This window comes from Enhydra lutris, unplaced genomic scaffold (assembly GCF_002288905.1).
Source record: "Enhydra lutris kenyoni isolate GAN:26980312 unplaced genomic scaffold, ASM228890v2 scaffoldscaffold81, whole genome shotgun sequence".
In the NCBI taxonomy this organism is placed as follows: Eukaryota; Metazoa; Chordata; class Mammalia; order Carnivora; family Mustelidae; genus Enhydra; species Enhydra lutris.
This window is the reverse complement of record NW_019154165.1, coordinates 563,642-584,227: the sequence shown is the minus strand read 5'-3', so window position 1 is coordinate 584,227 and position 20,586 is coordinate 563,642. Positions and strand designations below refer to the sequence as shown.

At 44.6% G+C, this 20,586-nt stretch overlaps 1 protein-coding gene across 1 annotated transcript; it reads right to left on the bottom strand.

Moving 5' to 3' along the window:
• Nucleotides 1-686: 686 nt before the first annotated feature.
• On the bottom strand, nucleotides 687-20,033 carry LOC111161009 (ERCC excision repair 6 like, spindle assembly checkpoint helicase). The gene is made up of 2 exons (XM_022524440.1): nucleotides 19,916-20,033; nucleotides 687-4,511 (listed from the first exon to the last, which is right to left on the bottom strand). The coding sequence occupies exons 1-2, from the start codon at nucleotides 19,981-19,983 to the stop codon at nucleotides 872-874; spliced, it is 3,708 nt and encodes a 1,235-aa protein (XP_022380148.1). The 5' UTR covers nucleotides 19,984-20,033; the 3' UTR covers nucleotides 687-871.
• Nucleotides 20,034-20,586: the final 553 nt, after the last annotated feature.

The following is a 20,586-nucleotide window of genomic DNA, read 5'->3' as shown; positions in this document are numbered from 1 at the left end:
CCTTAGTTTCCTCAACTAAATCAATGTAAATGCCACCGTCAAACTCAAAGGATGATGGCAAGGATTAAACAAGAAACCTGTGTAAAGTACCCAGTACATGGGAGGTACTCCACGGATGCTAGTTCCCAGTCTCGAGTACAGGGTGTAGAGTGCTACACTGGGCTTGGGGTTTCTGAGAGGCAACCAAACTCCTTCTCAGTCTACTACCCAAAGACACAATGCGCTGGCCCGAGAGAGTACAGTTGGTGGTGAGTGAAGAATGTCGAAGTTGGCGGCAAAGTGACTCCAGAGTAGGGTGCCAGGGAGAACAGAGCCTAGCCCCAGGGACCCGAGCCCAGCCTTCTGCTGTACGGGCATGAAATAGCACGGTAATAAGCCAGTCTTAGATTTAGAATTCTAGTAAGCTCCTGCTTCAACTCAGGAACTTCTGTATGCATTTGCTCGTGCCATCTCAGCGAAAGAAAGTGAATGGAAAAGGAAATACTTGAGGAGAGTAACTTTACTGTTCTTATCTGGACAGAAGGGACCCCTTCCAAAATAAAATTAAGAATGGCCAGAATAATTTCACAAAAACTTTTCTAGATATAACGGAGTTGAGTGTATCGAGTGTGTCTAAAAGAAAAAGGTTAAGACTGTTCAAGGAAAGTGGTATTAACCTAGTGTTCAGAATTCCAGAATGTATGTATGGAGCGGGGGAGGTAGGAACGAGTACGGGGTAAAGGCTGAATGTACAGAACAGTTAAAAACAAAACCTTGCTTTTCAAGACCTCTCTCACCTCAAGCCTAAATGCTTCATGCTCCCCAAGACCCCAGTCACGGGAATGCATGCGTTCACACTCAGCATTTCACTTTACCAACACATAGGTTAGTCTCAGGTTTTATTAAGTTGCTTATACAAACTTAAGGTCATGAGCATGACTTCCGGGTCGGCACTTTTTATATCAAGCGCTTTCACGAAGCAGTTTAAGGCCTCCTGTATTTGCCCACACTCCCTCAGTTCTTTCCCACGGATTATAAGAGTCTCGTAGTCAGTCCCAGACTCCGCTGCCTCCTTCCGGGGAGAATCAAGCGACTGCCCACTGGACAAAGGCTTGGGGTCGCCAGGAGGGCTAGTTAACCGGATGGACTCATTCTCTGAAGGCAGCGTTTCGCCAGGAGGCCCTTCTGTGCTCTCTAAGGTTTTGCCACTGCTCTCCTCTGCTCCTTCCTTGGAATCATCTGCTGCAGCCTCTGCTCCACTGCTGCTGTCAGGCTCTTCCTCCATATCCTCCACGTGATCTAAAACCACATTGACAAGAGACCTCCTAGAAGCCAGGGATCGTCTAGGGTGGATGGACTTACTTACACTATCAGGGATGTTTGGTGAGAAGAACCTTCCTGAGGGACTGATGTCACTTTTGGGAGTCGAAGCATCGAACTGTTTCATAGGTAAGAACAGAAAGGGAGAGGTGGTGAGTGCATCTGTGCTTGAAGTATCTTTAAAAGTATCGTCTTCATCTTCACCATCTGAAACGATCCTTCTGGCTTTCCTTCTGCCTCTCACGTTACCCACTACTTCTTCCGGCTCGTCATCGGTCTCCAAAAGATCCACGCTGAGATGTGCTTTGTCCCACTCAAGCTCTGCCTGAGAATGTGCTGCAGAACCACACAAGCTCTTTTCGTCCTCAGCGTGCTGCGAAGACTGCCTGGAAAGATTTTGTCTGCTGTCTGCAGAGTCTTCCAAAAAAAGATTGAAATCACATGCATACTGCGATGAGGAGGCTATATGTTCCTCTTCCAACTTGGCCACACTTGCTTGAGTGTCCTGCAGCGCACTGTGGGATGCTGACAAGTCGCCATCAGCTCTTCTAATTACAGATGTGTTAGGTTCTGTTTGACTTTCAAGGGTCATGGGACTCACGGGCCAGGGGTTGCAGTGTGGTAATGTCTCAGCAGCGTTTGGTTGCTCTGGATCTGGCCCCAGATCAGCTCCAACCGCTTTGCTCGGTAGAGAGTTAAAATCTCCCAGAGAGTTCTCTTGCAGCGTCCCCCGTGTTGGCCCCTCTCGCAATGCCTCTGTTTGTAGAACCATTCCCAACGAGTTGGTCCAGATTTCATCTACACTCCCATACCCCTCAGGTAAAGCAGCTACAGAACCAGCATTGGATGTCCTTTCGGGGGAGTGACTACCGTCTTGCGAGACGGTAACATTCATCTTTATACTGGAGATGTCTTGATTCTCACTCTCTTCAGGCAGATCATCAATGATGACACTCGCCATTTGGGAACTGATTTCTTCTTCCTGGGTATGATAAGTAGGTAGAAGTAGTGAGTGCCGAGGCTGCGGTTTATTCAGTTCAGGGCATTTCTTCTTCATTTGAGAAGGGAAGAGGGGTTCTGTCAGCCAAGTCCCCTCATTTCCAGCTCTTTGTCTTCCTGCTAAGAGCTCTGTATTTTGAGACTCTAATTCCACAAGGAACTGAGCTTTCTGAACCCTTTGTTGAATATAGTGGGATTCTTCAATCATGTCGAGCTCTTCTTTAACAGACAGATCACGTGTGTACATCAAGTCATGGTCTGAGATTCCAGCTATCCCCAAAGAGTGCAGGTAGGCAATATGTTCATCCAGTATCTTATCAGATCTCCTCTGGGCAGCATGCAAAGATTGAAGCTGCAGCTGGGTTGCAGAGTGCTGAAAATCCTCAATGGTGAAGAGCTCTCTTAATTCTTGTTTCGTAAAATACCGGAAAGGGTTCTTCTTGTCGCCAGTAGTTTGCCTTATTAGTGAGTCCTTGAAAACCTGTCTTCTGTATATTTTTTCCTCTACAGTCCCACAAGTAATCAGCCTATAAACTACAACATTTTCCTTTTGGCCAATTCGGTAGACTCTGTCCACAGCTTGAGCGTCAGTTGCAGGATTCCAGCTCGGGTCAAAAATGACCACTCTGGTTGCTGCAGTCAGCGTTAAGCCAACACCACCTACCTGAGTGGTAAGCAGAAAAACAGAGTACTCTCTATTTTGCTGGAATAAGTTAATTCTTTTTTCTCGTTCCACAAGATGAGTAACTGTCCCATCGATTCGCAGTATCTTAAAGTGCCGATTCTTTAGGAGGTGTTCGATGATGTTCAGAATTTGTCTTGACTGGGAAAACACCAGAGTTTGATGCCCTTCATCTCGCAGTCGCTTCAGCAGCTCTATCAGAAATACCATTTTTCCAGATTCTTCCATCAGTGCATCATCAGTTATCTGATCAATGTGGCCCACATCTGAGGAATCTTCCCCTTCATTTTCACCTTGAACAGAGAATTGCACAGACCCTAAATTCAACAAATGACAAGCCCGTGCAGAGAGCAGCCTAGGATGATCACACAGCTTCTTTAAGACACCTAGCTCAGCCAGAGGTGAGCGTGTCTCCATTAATAGCTCCTTGATATGATCTAGAGACACAAATTTCCTGTATATTTCTTCTTGTAAAGGCACAAGACGTATCCAAATAATTAAGTCATTTTTCCTGGAAAGAGAAGGCATTTCACAAATGGCACCAACATCTGGATTCTCTGCACTAAGTCCGACCTCTGAGGTGCTTGACTTTTTCTTTTGTACCTCTTCTTTAGTCCTCCTGAGAAAATAGGGTTTTATGATTGCCATCAAGTTTTCAGATATTTTAAATCCTAAGGCTTTTTCCCCTGGGGTAGCATCCTTCTCTCGTGCTCTCGTAATAGGATTTTCATACTCCATCTTAAAAGTTTTTAATGTTCCTAGCAGGGACCCTTGACAAGCAAAATCAAACAGGGACCACAGTTCTTGTAAATTATTCTGGATTGGGGTTCCTGTGAGGAGGATGCGATTCCTGGCAGGGACAGCACGAGCACATATCGCTGACTTAGTGGATGAGGTTTTTATTTTATGTGCTTCATCAAGGATGACATAGTCCCACACAAACTCTTGGCCATTCAAACTTGAAAGCTGCTGCCAATTATTGATTAACATTTGGTACGTGGTGATAATGACACCATTCCTTTGCTGAATCCGACTGAGGTTTCTGGTACGTTCATCCTTACTCGGACCGTGAAAGGTTTTGACTCTCATTCCTGGAGTCCACTTAACAAACTCTTTTATCCACGTGCTAATGAGATTGGTTGGCATGATGAGCAGCACGTGATTCACAAGTGTAGCATCAAACATACCAGAAAGGAAAGCAATAATTTGAACAGTCTTCCCTAATCCCATATCATCTGCTAAAATGCCTCCTTTTCTTCCATCCCTATACAGGCTATAGAGGAAAGCTACACCTTCCTTCTGGTGCTCAAATAGTTGGTTGTGCAGTCCTCGATAAAGCAGCAGGCCAGAGTTGCACACATCTATGAATTCATCATCTCCATGTTCTGCCAACTCCTCCAAGGCTTCCTGTATTTTTTGGATTCTGCTCATCACCTTTTCATTGGGGAAAATGTCCTTTGCCAAATTGAAAAGTTTAAAAGCTTCTTCCAGATCCCCATTCTTAGTTGCTTCTTTGGCCTCTTTCACATATCTGTTAAAAAAAAGGTAAATAAAAGATATAGATAAAGATATAGATATAGGGAGAGAGAGATTAAGGAGGAAGGAAACAGATTGAACATTCAATCTAAACACTTTAGGGTCCATTTTGGAATCAGAACTGCAGTTGGGCTTTTAATATCCTCAGTTCAGGACGGGAAAGATTAGCACAGAAGATGCCAATGAAAGCTGACATCACTTAAGACACACACCCACCAGACACCGCCAGCAACAACTTCAGGCACTGCTTGTGAGAAACGTATGTGCAAAGGTTATTGGTTCCATGGTATTTAAGAAAAAATGCCACCCATAATAAGTATGGAGTGATATTTTCTTGTAAAATGAAGCAGCCAACCCAAATTGTGGGAGCGTGGAAACGGGAAAGATACATGGGCACTCATTTCTCAGTCCTTATTTCTCCAGAACTCCGTGATACATTTGACACTCATGATCACTCCCTCAAAATTCCCTCCTTCCACTGGATTCCTCTAAATTCCTCCTGGTTTCCTCCCCCATCACTGGCCATTTCTTCTGTGTCCTTGGCTCCTATTCTTCCAATAGGCCTGGCCCTTCTCATCCTTTTACTTTCTCTTCTGGCTTTCCACCCCCACCTAATGTGCTCATGAAATCACTCTCCCCATTCCAGGGCTTGCCCACAAACTCTAGTGTAGACCCACATTCCAGCTGCCTTCCAGACGTCTCCACTTAAAAACATCTCAGAGGTACCTCAAGTTCAATTAATCCCAAATTAAACTCATTATTTCCCCTCTAAAAACATGTATCCCCACCATTTATGTGGTAGTAAATTGACACTACCATCGACTTAGATGTACAAGCTAGAAATCTGAAGATCATCCTTGACTCTAATTCACATGAGTCATCCTTAACCCCTCCCCTCTTTTAATCACCCCCTCCCACAGCCAAACAATCCCCAAACCCTACTAACTTTATCTCCCAAGTATAACCTGTGCCTCCATCTCCACTACTACTACTGTGGTTCAAGTCACCATCACCTCTGGCCTGGGTAATGGCAACTTCCTATTCACTGATCTCTGTACATCCACTCTTGGCCCCTCTAATGCATTCTCTATACAGCAGACAGTGATACTGTCTTAAAATGTAAAAGAAAAAAAAATGTAAAAGAAATCATGTCACTCCTCTGCTGAAAATTCTCCAGTGGTTTATAGTGAACTGATGCTGAAAGGATACCAAAATAATTCACTGAGGAAAGAATAGTCTTTTTGACCAATTTTCATGTGCAAAAGGATGAAACTGGTTCCCTACCTCACACCATACACAAAAATTAATTCAAAATGGATCAAAGATCTAAATATAAGAGCTTAAACTACAAAAACCATAGAAGAAAATATTGGCATAAATCTTTTCAACCTTGTATTTGGCAATGCTTTCTTAGATATGATGCCAAACACACAAGGAACCAAAAGAAAAATAAATTGGGCTTCACCAAATGAAAAACTTGTGTTTCAAAGGATACCATCAAGAAAGTGAAGACAACCCAAAAATTGGGAGAAATATTTTTAAATCATGTATCTGATAAAGGATTTAGACCTAAAACATATAAAGAAATCTTACAGCTCAATAATTAAAAGACAATTAACACAAGGGCATCTGGGTGGCTCAGCTGGTTAAACAACTGACTCTTGATTTTTGGCTCAGGTCATGATCTCAGGGTGGTGAGATGGAGCCCTGTGGTGGGCTCAGCAGGGAGTCTGAGATTCTTTCTCCCTTAGCCCCTCCCCCACTCATGCACACATACTCTCTAAAATAAATAAATCTTTTTAAAAAGACAATACAATTTAAAAATGGGCAAAGGATCTGAATAGACATTTCTCCAAAGAAGATCTACAAATGGCTAATAAGCACGACATAATGCTCAACATCATTAGTCATCAGGGAAATGCAAACCAAAACCACAATGAAATACCCACTTTATGCCCATGAGGATGACTAGAATAAAAAGGCAAGAAAATACCAAGTTAGTGACAATGTGGAAAAATTGGAACTCTCATGATGCTGTTGGTGGGAATGTAAAATGGTACAACTGCTTTGGAAATCAGTTTGTCAGTTCCTCAAAAAAATTATACATGGAGGAACACCTGGGTGGCTCAGTGGGCTAAGTGTCTGCCTTCAGCTCAGGTCATGATCCCAGGGTCCTGGGATTGAGTCCCACATTGGGCTCCTTACTCAGCAGGGAGTTTGCTTGTCCTTCTCCCCATAACTCATGCTCATGTTCTCTCTCTCTCTCTCTCAAACACATAAATAAATAAATAAATAAGAACTGAATAATTCAGTAAATGAATGGTGGATAGTGGAAGCCAGGGTTCTCACCTGTTAGAATGGCGAAGCAAGAGGAGACAGAATGATCCATGTGGTAATGGATCAGAGTTAGAGACATCAGTATAAACCCAGGTTTTAACACAGAAACAGATGGTTACACAAAGAATATTTACAGTGGTATATATATACAGAGATTAGTATACACATGTATTTCCTTGCTCTGTCAGGTGAGAGGGCCTAGAAGCAAGGAAACCCCAGTAGCAACAAGTGCGCCTAGCACCCAGATCTTGTTTTTTTCTTTTTTAAGGTTTTATTTATTTATTTGACAGAGAGAGACACAGTGAGAGAGGGAACACAAGCAGGGAAAGGGGGAGAAGAAGAAGCAGGCCTCCCGCCGAGCAGAGAGCCCGATTTGGGGCTCGATCCCAGGACCCTGGGATCATAACCTCAGCTGAAGGCAGACACTTAAGATTGAGCCACCCGGGGCACCCCCAGATCTTGGTTTCTAATACCATTCTCCAATAAAAGGAACGTGGGCTCCTTGGAAAAAGGACCTGGGCTGATTGTAGGACTGTGGCAGGAAATATGTCAGAAGAGCCTGGGGCATCTTGTAGTGTCAGAAAGTGAGGAAGTGCTCAAACAACCCCCCACAATGATGTGAGTCTGGCACAGACACAGGAGCCAAATGAAAGCACTCCCAGTGGTCAGAGCTGGAATAACCTGAGCAACAAAATAAAGTAGTATTGGATTAGAACCCAAAATATAAAATAAATGAATCCACACTGTTAAAAATGAGTGAACAAAAAAAGAGACAAATCTCTGCCCTTAGGGAGATGGAGCATGACTCCTATTCCTTAAATGTGTCCTGCATACTAACATCCTCCCAAAAAGCACAGAGTGGGGCGCCTGGGGGGCTCAGTCGGTGAAGTGTCTGCCTTCGGCTCAGGTCATGATCCCGGGGTTGTGGGATCGAATCCCGCCCGCATCGGGCTCTCTGCTCAGCGGGGAGCCTGTTCGCCCTCTCCCTGCCCCTCCCCCTGCTTGTGCTCTGTCTCTAACAAATAAATAAATAAAATCTTTAAAAACAAAAAAGATAATGTGGAAAGTTATGGTGGGGCAGAGAGGGGGGAAAGGGCACAACAAGTAACTTTAAAGAGGAGAAACCTGGCAAACAGTAACTCAGCCCAGTAATTACAGTCAACATCAACAATCATCTATCCCATTAACAGTATGTGCCCCCGATAACAATTTGATGAGAAGGGCATGTTATCTCTGTAGTCTTTGCCCACAAAATCAAAAACCCCAGTCTAATCATGACAAACCATGACAAATCCCAATTGACAGAACATTCTAGAAATACCTAACCAACAGTCCTCAAAACTGTCAAGGTCATCAAAAACAAAGAAAGTCCAAGAATCTGCCACGGACAAGAAGAACCTAAGGAGACAGATGACTGAACGTAAAGTGGTGTCTTAGATAGGATGCTGGAACGGAAAAAGGACTTACATGAAAATACGGAAGTCTAAAATGATGGGTTTAGTTAATAATAACGTATTGGTATTGGTTCACTGACTGTGATTATTGTACTATACTAATGCGAGATGTTAACAAGAGGGGAAACTAGGTGTAAGCTACATGAGAACCCTCTGCACTCTATCTGGAATATTTCTGCAAATCTAAAACTACTCTAAAATTACCTTTACTGGGGTGCCTGGGTGACTCAGTGGGTTAAAGCCTCTGCCTTCGGCTCAGGTCATGATCCTAGGGTCCTGGGATCGAGCCCTGCATTGGGCTCTCGGCTCGGCAGGGAGCCTGCTTCCCTTCCTCTCTCTCTGCCTGCCTCTCTGCCTGCTTGTGATCTCTCTCTGTCAAATAAATAAATAAAATCTTAAAAAAAAAGAAATTAAAAAAAAAATTAAAAATTACCTTTACTTGGGGCAACCTGGGTGGCTCCATCAGTTAAATATCTGCCTTCGGCTCAGGGCATGATCCCAGGGTCCTGGGATCGAGCCCCGCATCAGGCTCCCTGCTCAGAGGGGAGCCTGCTTCTCCCTCTGCCTGGCACTTCCCCTGCTTGTGCTCTCTCTGACAAATAAATAAATAAATAAAATATTTTTTAAAAAATAAATAAAATTACCTTTATTTAAGGCCCCCCCCCCCGCCAATCTATCTGTTTGTGTTATCTGCCTGAACTTGAGAGTAGGGCTAGGGATTAGGTTTTAGAGCACTCAGTGAAAGCCAAGTGAATGAAAGAGGAAGAGGAGGAAAAGAGGAAGAAAAGAGCTTGCTGGCTGCCAAGACTCTGCTATTCCTTCTGTGGCAGGTCAGCGGCCCACCTCCCCAACTCTGCTGGGCTACAGAAATAAGTTACATTCCCTATTACTCTGCTCTTGAACCTGAGGGCATAGCGGTAACCACTGGACTCCTCCATCTTGGTGCCAGCCCCTGAACTTGTTCTCTGCTCTCCCTTTCCTCCCGGCCCTTCCCACCTACCAGGTGCCTTCACCTGGCCAACCGGTCTTCTGGCTTGTCTGTGGTTCAGAGCTTGAAGGAGAAAATGTGTCACTTTTTATTACTATTAGATCGTTTCCAAATCCCTCAACTGGTAACCTACGCAGTATCCTGAACCCTTGTGTAGCCTGGGCCTCTAACCCCAGCCAGGCCTCCTCCCCAGAAAGTCAAGCACTGCCCATGAACCCCAGCTCTGGGCCTGACTCCCCAAAATCATACACCAACCTTTTAAATGGCAACTGTCTCCCTAGACTTCTTACCACCAGCCTAAGACTCCTATTGCTGGGCTCTACCCATCCTCTGGCATTCCCACATTTGTCAACCTTCTGCCTGAAACACAGAAGGTGCCTGTTACCACCACTTTCTGATTGCGCCCAACCCATCAGCCAAGCTGCTTCACAGTCCCTGTTCCACCTGAGTTCAGAGGTGTAATACAACATCTCAGCTCTTCCCCTCTACCCTGTCTGCTCCAGCAATGAAGTCAGACCCAGGACAGTATTCTTACCCTATAATGGAACTGGTGGAGGGATGAAATCTGCCTATTACACCACCACCCTGGATATCTGGTTATTTACAAGACTACAGTGTTTTCTGTAATACAGTTTGATTCAGCCGCTCAGCCTCTGATCACTTCCATTTTCCAGGGCTTGAAAGGAGAATGTCCTTTTTTACTGCTAATGCAATCATGTGTCCATCTCTAACACACAGGATGCCTAATGATCTGGAGTACTTAACACTTCATGGGATCAAATTTTTTTTTCTCCCTTAATCACTCCCCTGTTCTTCTTGTGAATGGCTGGAGAGAAGCCAGGCCTGCTTGGGAGCCAAGGGGACAAGGGAAAAGTAACCAGTTCAGGAGAAAGAAACTCCTCTCAAGCAGAACAAGGAGAAAAACAGTACCAGAGTATGGAAGAAGGCCAGTTTTTATTTTCATTTACCAATTTCATAACTACTTAAAGGTCACTTAACACATGAGGTTCTGATATGTTAAACAACTACTGACATGCAAAACTGTCAACCCAATTGTCATTTCATAGCAAGGGACAATAAAACAAAAATCTTTATATTTTCATGAGTGTACCTGAAATTACATCCCTAGAACATGATTCCCTTTAAGGATCATTTTAAAGGATATACAGAAAGATTATATAGAGACAAACACCAGGTTCTGGAGGGTCCTTCGGAACATTCCCTATGATATTATTCTGGAATATGATGGGATATGGAACCAAATGCAAAGGCCCAAACCCAGTAAAACTTTGCTTCACATGCAAAGCAACTGAAGTTGTTCTTTTTTTAAAGACTTTATTTATTTATTTAATAGACAGACAGAGAGAGAAACAGTGAGAGAGTGAACAAAAGCAGGGGGAGTGGGAGAGGGAGAAGCAGGCTACCCACTGAGCAGGTAGCTTGATGTGGGGTTCGATCCCAGGACCCTGGGATCATGACCTGAGCCAAAGGCAGACTCTTAACGACTGAGCCACCAGGAACCTCTGAAGTTGCTCTTTGTTTTCTAACCTATCTAACTTGGATTTTTATGGGATTTCTCCTGATTTTTAAATGGTAACCAATGCATAAGTTTTGTGTTTTTTTTAAAGATTTTATTTATTTATTTGACAGAGATCACAAGTAGGCAGAAAGCAGGCAGAGAGAGGGGGGGAAGCAGGCTCCCCATTGAGCAGAGAGCCCGATGCGGGGCTCGATCCCAGGACCCTGGGATCATGACCTGAGCCGAAGGCAGAGGTTTAACCCACGGAGCCACCTAGGAACCCCACCGATGCATAAGTTTTAAAAACACTGGGCACAGGGTGCCTGGGTGGCTCAGTCAGTTAAGTGTCTGCCTTTGGCTCAGGTCATGATCCTGGGTCCTGGGGTCAAGTCCCACCTTGGGATCCCTGATCAGGGAGTCTGCTTCTCCCTCAGCTTCTGCCCCTCACCCTCCACTTGTGCTCTCTCTCTCAAATAAATAAATAAAATATTAAAAAGAAAAAACACTGGGCAAAACAAATAAAACTTATCTCTGAACATGGCTCATGGGCTACCACTTTGTGACCTCTGGCTTATTTCAGCTAGAAGTGCCATTGGCTTTGGCTGGTTCTCTCCAAATGCTTCCTCCTAAAAAATAGTAGGCCTATGGCTCTTTGGATAGGGGCCTACACAAGATTTGGTTTGGAGCTTAACATTGTCCTTCTAGGGCACCTGGGTAGCTCAATTTGTTGAGCGTCTGCCTTTGGTTCAGGTCATGATCCCGGGGCCCTGGGGTCAAGTCCCTCATTGGGCTCCTTGCTTGGCGGGGAGTCTTCTTCTCCCTCTGCCCTTCCCCCTGCTCGTGCTCTCTCTCTCCCGCAAAATACGGATAAATAAAGTCTTAAAACAAGCAAATAAAAACAAGATTGTCCATCTACATATTCTCTTTCACCTATAAGACCAATCACTTAAAGAGAGTTTTTTATAGATAAAGTAAAACCTTTTATATAGAAGTTTTTACTACAGAAAAAGGTTTTCTATAGTATTCATTATCTGTGTCTCTAGCTTTGGATTCCACAGATGAGAACTATCTGGACCAAACCACATGGTCCCAAAGAGATCCAAGATTCTCTGTGCTCTTTCAGGTCCTTTATATCCTGCCATACAGAGACTACAAACAGGCAGGGAGAGCAAGACTGATTTCAAAGTGCGTAAAGGCAAGCAGGGATCTAGTCCCGCTCTTCTGTTACTCAAGCCTGAAAATTCTGGTTGAACGGGGCAAATATGCTTCTGCCAGAATACACAGGAAAACAGCATCCTCTTATATGTTAACATGCCCTCAGAAAGCAGCTGAACTAGCTGGCTAATTACTCCGGAAAAAAACAGCTAATTAATAATTATGTCAAAACCAAAATTATCTTATTTTTCTGGTCCAGCAGATGTGCTTTGGCACCCAGATGGATCATACCAGCCAATGGTCCTCAGCAGGAAATGGCTTCGTCATTTGGGAGAGCATTTGGAGGCTCACATCCTGACTGGCCCTTTCAGATAGTCTAACTAAAAATGAAAAATTCTCCAGGAACAATAGTATGTTCTTTTCGAGTAGGGACAGACCTTCAGTACTTCTAGTCCCCAGACTACCAGCCTAAGGTTATCTGGTTAACCACTGCATTGTAGTGCAAAACTCTGGGGCTTCAAGCAAGCACTTATTCCAGAATTTGAACAAACCTGGGCTTGTTTGGAAAGAAGTCCTGAACCCTCAAGTCTGCCTCTAATTCACCTTCAGGCCACCTCGGTGGGAAAGCAGACAAGACCTTCCATTAAGATGAAAACAAAAATCTAAAAACCATTACCTAGTTGATGGTTGCAATAATAATTCATTATATTTAATTTTTGTTTTATACATTTTCCTATATATATCTGATATTTCAGAACGAGAGTTGTAGACTGTTACTTGCCAAAATACAACTGAATTTAAATATTGATCTCATATCTTGCAAATTTGCTGAACTCTCTTATCAGCTCTTATTTTTCTTTTTGTGGATCCATTAGGGCTTTCTACATAAAAGATCATGTCATCTGCGAATATAGATAGTTTTATTTCTTTCTTTCCAATCTGGATGCCTTTTATTCCTTTTTCTGGCCTGTTTGCCCTGGATACAACATCTGTTATAATGTTGAATTATAATGTTGAATAGAAGTGGCGAGAGCAGACATCCTGTCTTGTTCCTGATATAAGGATGGAAAGCTTTTGGTCTTTTACCATTGCTAGCTTCGAGTTTCTGGAGACACGTTTGATCAGACTGAGGAAGTTATTTTTGTATTCCTAGTTTGTTGAGTTTTTATTAAAGGGTGTTATATGTTTTTTTTAAGATTTTATTTATTGATTTGAGAGACATGGGGGGTGGGGGGTGGGGGAGAGTGAGTTCGTATATGAGCAGAGGAAGATAGAGAAGGAGACTTCCTGCTGAGCAGAGAGCCCCACATGGGGCTTGATCCCGGGGTCCCGGAATCATGACCTGAGCTGAAGAGAGACATTTAACCAGCGGAGCCACCCAGGGTACCCCCCCAAATATAGCACCCCGCCAGGTGCTATATTTTCTCAAATGTTTTTTCAGCACCCATTGAGAAGAACATATGGCTTTGTCCTTTAGTTCTGGACAAGTTTGCTCCACCTACTATGAAGCAAAGAGTCAGGTAAACAGTTGGATATAGTTCAGAAGAGGTCAGGACTACAGAAAAAAATGTGAAAATTCTCAGCATAAAGATGGGATTTAAAGCCAAGAACTTGTATAAGATCACCAAAGGAAGGAATATAATTACAAAACAACAAAACGTGGTACTCCAAACAACACTGCAGCAATAAAGACATTTACAGAAGAATTACGGCTCATGAATACAAACGCAATGATTAAGTTAGAAAATCATCACTTTGGGGCGCCTGGGTGGCTCAGCTGGTTAAACGACTGCCTTCGGCTCAGGTCATGATCCCCAAGTCCCGGGATTGAGTCCCGCCTAGGGCTCCCAGCTCCACGGGGAGTCTGCTTCTCCCTCTGACCTTCTCCCCTCTCATGCTCTCTCTCTCTCTCAAATAAATAAAGAAAGAAAATCACCACTTTGTAATTTCTAATGAAATAACTGATTTGGGCAATGATTATCAATGGATGAAAAGTTAATGGGGAATGGAGTGACCACAGGATGCCAAAGTATCCCCAACATAGCATTTATTCATCATAAGGGGAGAATGCAGCTTTGCAAAGGACCAATCAGCCTATGACCACCTGAACCCACCGACCTATCTTAATGTTACTAAAAGTAGGAATCTCCGACATTATATGCTTCCCGATACAATGCAATAAGAAGTACACAGCCTCACCTTTGAAATATTCATGCCAAAAATATTGACCCTTTTTTTTTCCCCTCCAGAACTGCTTTTTAAAAATTTGTAGTAAGGTAGAATTGACAATGCAACATTCTATTAGTTTCAGGTGCAAAACCTAATGATTCAGTATTTGGATATATTGTGAAATCATCACCACAATAAGTCTTGTTAATGTCCATCACATAGATAATTATAGAATTTGTCTTCTTGTGAGAACTTTTAAGATTTACTCCTTAGCAACTTTCAACTATGCAATACAGTGTTATTAACTACAGTTATATGATTAACTATATAACCTGCGATATATTACATATCCATTACTTATTAATTTTATAACTGGATGTCTGTACCTTTTCACTCCCTTCCCCCATTTTGCCCACCCTCTGGACCTCCATCTCTGGCAATCACCAATCTGTTCTCTGTATCTATGAGCTTGTGTTTTTTTTTTTTTTAAGATTCCACATACAAGTGAGATCATATGGTATTTGTCTTTCTGTCTGACTTACTTTACTTAGCATAATGCCCTCAAGGTCCATCTGTGTAGTCACAAATGGCAAAATTTTATTCTTTTTTTAGTGCTGAATAATATTCGTGTGTGTGTGTGTGTGTGTGTGTGTGTGTGTGTGTGTAGAGCACATTTCTTTATCCATTCCATCCAGCCTTTAAATTTAAATTACAGGAGACAGGGGCACCTGGGTGGCTCAATGGGTTAAGCCTCTGCCTTCAGCTCAGGTCATGATCTCGGGGTCCTGGGATCGAGCCCCACATCGGGCTCTCTGCTCAGCGGGGAGCCTGCTTCCCCCACCCCCTCTGCCTGCCTGCCTGCCTACTTGTGATCTCTGTCTGTCAAATAAATAAAATCTTTAAAAAATAAATAAATAAATAAATAATAAATTACAGGAGGCAGGAGAACAAGCTAATGACATTACAAGGTATTCATAAGACTAATCCAAATCATTGGCATAGAAATAAAAAAAGTCAGTGGGATGCCTGGGTGGTTCTGTCAGCTAAGCATCTGCCTTTGGCTCAGGTCATGATCCCAGGGTCCTGGGATGGAGCCTCACATCGGGCTCCTTGCTCAGTGGGAAGCCTGCTTCTCCCTCTGCCTGCCGCAACCCCTACTTGTGCTCACGCTCACCTGCTCGCTCCCTCTCTCTCACAAATAAATAAATTTTAAAAAGAGAGAATTTGAAGGATGGAGTGCTGTGATGTCTGAGAATTTATTTTTTTAAATATTTTATTTATTTGACAGCAAGAGAGCACAAGCACCCAGGCACCCCCAGAATTTACTTTAAAGTACATTAGACCAAAAAAGTGAGGCTGTGAGGAGGAATCAGAATCTGAGAAGCAGAAATCTGTAAGGTAAGAAGAAAATCATAAGAATCAGGGGTCCCGGAAGCCAAAGGAATCAAGCGTTTCACAGAGAAGTGAGCAACACTGTCAAATACTGCTAGTAAGTCAAGGAAGATGAGGATTACGCAGTGACCATTCGATTTATGAACTCATTAGTGACCTTGACAAAATCAGTCTGAGTAGAGTGAGAGAAGAAAGTGGGTGACAGAGAATTGAGAAAGAGAGCAGCGGATGGGTGACGGCAAGAGAGTGTGGCCAACAGAGTACAAACAAATGGGTGACAGAGAGAGTGACAAAGGCAGTGAGTGAGAGACAAAAGGTGGGCAACATAAGACAGAGGGCGGGTGACAGAGATAAAGAGAAGGCGCATGACTCTACCAGTCATATTTTATTGCCTCTCAGTTCCAAATTCACCCCTCAATACCTGTTCTGGGATAACGGACAGAACTCCTTTAAGCAGCTCCCCTGTACAGTGAACACGATGTTCATCTTTCTCAGTAGAGGGCGCCTGAGGGACACTGCAGGAGAAAGGGGCTGTCCTCCAGCGGCCAGCTGCAGCAGTACAGTGGGCCACGGGGTAGCCCGCGACTGCAGGCCCAGAATACACGGTCCCTCCGTGATCCTGACACCTCCACCTGGCCTGGCGATAACCTTCTTGCAGCCCTCTCACACGGACACCAGCTCCCCCAGCAGCCTGCCTGTGCCTCGCGCCCCCACCTCTCCTGCCCATACATACCAAGACTTGCTGATGGCCCACTCACCACCTGCATTCCAGAAGGTTGCTTCCTGCAGGGCAGGGGAACACAGACTAACTCTGGCCTGGGCCAGCCGGGGCATTGCTCTATAGTACAGTGGGCTGAACGACACCTTCTCTCATGAGGTCTGAACCTCAGCCTTGGGGTGGGGAGGCCCTTCCAAGTTTGTCCCGCCTTGGGCATGCTCCCTTAGCCCAAGGACACCATAGAGAGTTTCCTTATTTCTTCCAGTCACTCATTTATTCGTTTAAGAATCTATATATTGAAATGCCTGTTTTATTTTTATTTTTTTTTTTAAAGATTTTATTTATTTATTTGACAGAGAGAGATCACAGTACACAGAGGCAGGCAGAGAGAGAGAGAGAGGGAAGCAGGCTCCCTGCTGAGCAGAGAGCCCGATGCGGGACTCGATCCCAGGATCCTGAGATCATGACCTGAGCCGAAGACAGCAGCTTAACCCACTGAGCCACCCAGGTGCCCGGAATGCCTGTTTTAATATGCTGTCTGGTTTCTACCTCCTGACTGGACCCAGAACTGAAAGCAAAAGAGGGCATGTGAGAATGAAAAGAGTGGGTGACAGAAAGAAAGTAGATGACAGGGATGGGGGGGTAACAGAATGGGTAAGAGACAGAGGTAGAGAGTGGGTGATAGAGATCATGGGTGACAGAGAAAGGGGGAAGGGACAACAGTGGGGAGGATGACAGAAACAGAAAGAGGGTGGGATGGCAGAGAGAGTAAGTGGATGAGACAAAATGGACAACAGTATGGGCAGGTAGATAATAGTGTTAATAGAAAGGTGACAGGAGAGAGAAGGGGCCAACAGATGTGGTGGGTGACAGAGAGACAATGGGAGAGAGGGAGCCAGAAAATACGACTGTCAGAGAGGGAGACTGAGTGACAAAGGTGGGTGACACAGAAGGAAAGGTAATGGGTAACAGGAAGAGACAGTACAGAAGTGGGGAGAGGGGGACGCAGGGCAAGACAGGAGGTGGCAGGTGGGCATCACCAAGGGAGAGGATGACTGACACTGAGAGTACGTGACAGAGTCACTGTGTATGGCAGAAGATGAAGGTGTGTCAAAGAGGACACATGTATGCAGAGAGTGTGTGAGAGCAAGTTTCAAAGTTTTCTTTCATCTCTTAGGCAGGAGGAGCAGAGAGCTGAGGACAGAGGGACAGCAAAGGGAGAGATGAGAGAGGGAGGAGGACAGGCAGAGAGACTGTGAGAGGAGTGTGCCAAGGACAATGAGGGGTAAAGAAGGTAGAGAAGGTGATGCTTTGTGCAAGGGGCTCACAGCATCAGGCAGATTTGGAAGAGGACAGGAGAGACTGAGAAAAAATAGGAGAAATAAAAGAGAGATTGTGAGGTGATGGGTCATGAAAGATAGGGAGGCTATGAGCGCAAAGTGGGACTGTGAAAGCAGAAGATGATGACTGTGGGGCACCCAGTGGCTCAGTCAGGAAAGAGCACATGAGAGCAAGTAAGAGACAGGTGCCCATGTGGGAGGTGGTGTCGGGAAATTAGTGCACTGACTTGCTGGGGGCTGGGGGAAAGGAAGGAAGGGAGCTGAAGGGCTTGATCCTTACTATTTCCCCCTTTTCCAAATTGAGTCTCAGAATAGTTAATTGATTCATTTGAGGTTTCCCAGCTAGCAAGTGGCAGAGCCATCATTTGAATCCCAAATGGCCTAGCTCTAAAGCTAGTACTCTACCACACCACACTGCCTGTTTTCCCCAAATCTTCTTTAAAGAAGTCATGTAACACAGTCCAAAGATATGATTTGACTCCTCTGTAAGGAAACCTTTTAGCTTTTAACAGCCTTAAAGCATACTTTTATTGAAAGGGAGACAGAACTATTTCACTGTCCCAGTGTGTTTCTTTGTACCACATTAAAATTGGAAACTTCTGTGCATCAAAGGACACTACCAACAGAGTGAAAAGGCAACCTAAAAATGGGAGAAAATATCTGTAAACCATTTATCTGATAAGGAGTTAATATCCAGAATATATAAAGAAAAAACAACCCACCTGACTAAAAAATGGGCAAAGGACTTGAATGGACATTTCTGCAAAGACATACAAATGGGGACGCCTGGGTGGCTCAGTTGGTTAAGCAGCTGCCTTCGGCTCAGGTCATGATCCCAGCGTCCTGGGATTGAGTCCCACATCGGGTTCCTTGCTTGGCGGGGAGTCTGCTTCTCCCTCTGCCTCTGCCTGCCATTCTGTCTGCCTGTGCTCGCTCTCTCTCCCTCTCTCTCTCTGACAAATAAATAAAATCTTTAAAAAAAAAAAGACATACAAATGGCCAATAAGGGCATGAAAAGATGCTCAACATCACTAATCCTTAGAGAAATGCAAAAAAAAAAAAAAAATCCCAATGAGCTACCACTTCATTATCATTAGAAAGGCTAGTAATAACCACAACAAAACCAGAACAGAACAAGTGCAGATACTGGAACACTTGTACACTGTTGGAGGGAATGTAAAAGGTGCAGCCACAATAAAAGACCCTAGAAAAGTTAAAAATAGAATTACCACTGATCCAGCAATCCCACTTCTGGCTAGATATCCAAAAGAAGTGGAAGCAGGATCTCTAAGAGATATTTGCACCCCATGTTCAAAGCAGCTGTTCACAACAGTCAAGAGATGAAAGCAACACAAGTGTCCAGCATGGATAAATGGATAAAGAAAATGTGACATGTGCATACAATGGAATATTATTCAGTCCTGAAAAGGAAGGAAATTCTGTCACAGACACAGTATGGATGAACCTTGGTGAAATTATGCTGTGTGAAATAAACCAGTCCCCAAAAGACAAATATCGTATGATTCCACTTGTAGGCGTTCCCTAGAGTCAAATTCAAGGGGACAGAAAGTAGAACGATGTTTACCAGCCCCCAGGGAGCAGGGAGTTAGAAGTTAACAGGCGGTTTTAGTTTTGCCAGATGAAGAGTTCTGGAGATGGATGGGTGGTGCTTTAACAACAGTACTAATGTATCTAATACCACTGAACTGTATGCTTAAGAACGGTGACGACGGTAAATTTGACGTTGTGTCTGCTTTATCGCAACTTAAAAAAAAAGGTTTAAATCTCATTCGCACATCACCCCACCCCCCACCCTTAGCCATATAGTGAACGTTCACTCATTCTTCAACACCAACGTCTCCTCCTCTTGTGGAGCCGTAGTTGGCCATTTCCTCCTTTACCCTTACTACTCCTTGCCCATTATAACCTCTTGCAGCACTTATCAAACATTATAGCGATTGTTGGTTTACTTATCCCTTTCCACTACCAAATGATAAGCAATTTGGGGGGCAGGGTCAAAGTTCTACTGATCTCTGTAACCCCCAGGCCTGGTGTTTGGTACTGTAAAGAGTCGAGAAAGACTTGATGGGTGGAAGTTCTGGCTTTTAAGAGTGCTATTTGGCAAAAAAAAAAAAAAAAAGTGGGGGGGGCATCGGGAGGCCACCCAGGCTTTCGATTTAGAAATCTGAGCAGATTCCCACGCCCTACTCGGAGAATGCGAGGGCGCGTCTCACCAGTCTCCAGGCTGCTGGGAGGGTCCGAGGGCTTCCCACCCTCACTCCCGGCCGAGGCCTGCGAGCTAGACCCGCCCAGCGGCGCAGACATACCTCTGGTAAAGGGCGGCTTGCTCTGGAGTTAAGGCCGCGGCTTCCACAAACCGTCCAGACGCCTCCATGACCCCCAGCTTGAGTTCCAGGTAAATCAGCAGGCGATTGAATTTCGCTCGCTCCCGCCCTACGCATGCGCCGTGCGCCTGGAGGAGAGGCGGGACCAACTGTCGGCCTCCGAGCTGGCCAATCCGCAGCGCAGAGCTCCGCGCCAAAGACTGAGCCCGCCCACGAAGGTCGCGCGCCTGCGCCTACGCGCCCCGGAGCTCAGAGGCTGTCGCGGCCGCAGCGGAGCGGTTTGGAGTTGTGTCCTCTCGTCTCTCGCGTTTTTAGTCCAATGCAAACCGTGCTTCTGCACATTTGTGCGTGTGCTGTCCTCGTGAGGGAAAATGCCTGATATGATCTCAGTCATTTTAGTGGCCCCCAGAGACCTTCTCCATAGCCTGCTCCCCCAAATATCCTTCATTCCATGCTCTCCATTGCCTGGCGGGGCGCACGCTTTATTTTTTATTTTTTTTTATTTTTTTTAAGATTTTATTTATTTATTTGTCAGAGAGAGAGGGAGAGGGAGAGAGAGCAAGCACAGGCAGACAGAATGGCAGGCAGAGGCAGAGGGAGAAGCAGGCTCCCTGATGAGCAAGGAGCCCGATGTGGGACTTGATCCTAGGACG

Bases quoted from the DNA above. Each gene is read 5' to 3' on its own strand.
- LOC111161009 (XM_022524440.1), bottom strand. From the start codon at position 19,983: ATGGAGGCGTCTGGACGGTTTGTGGAAGCCGCGGCCTTAACTCCAGAG. The intron at 4,512-19,915 runs GTATGTCTGCGC...TTTTTTTAACAG, and splicing joins CAAGCCGCCCTTTACCAGAG to ATATGTGAAAGAGGCCAAAG.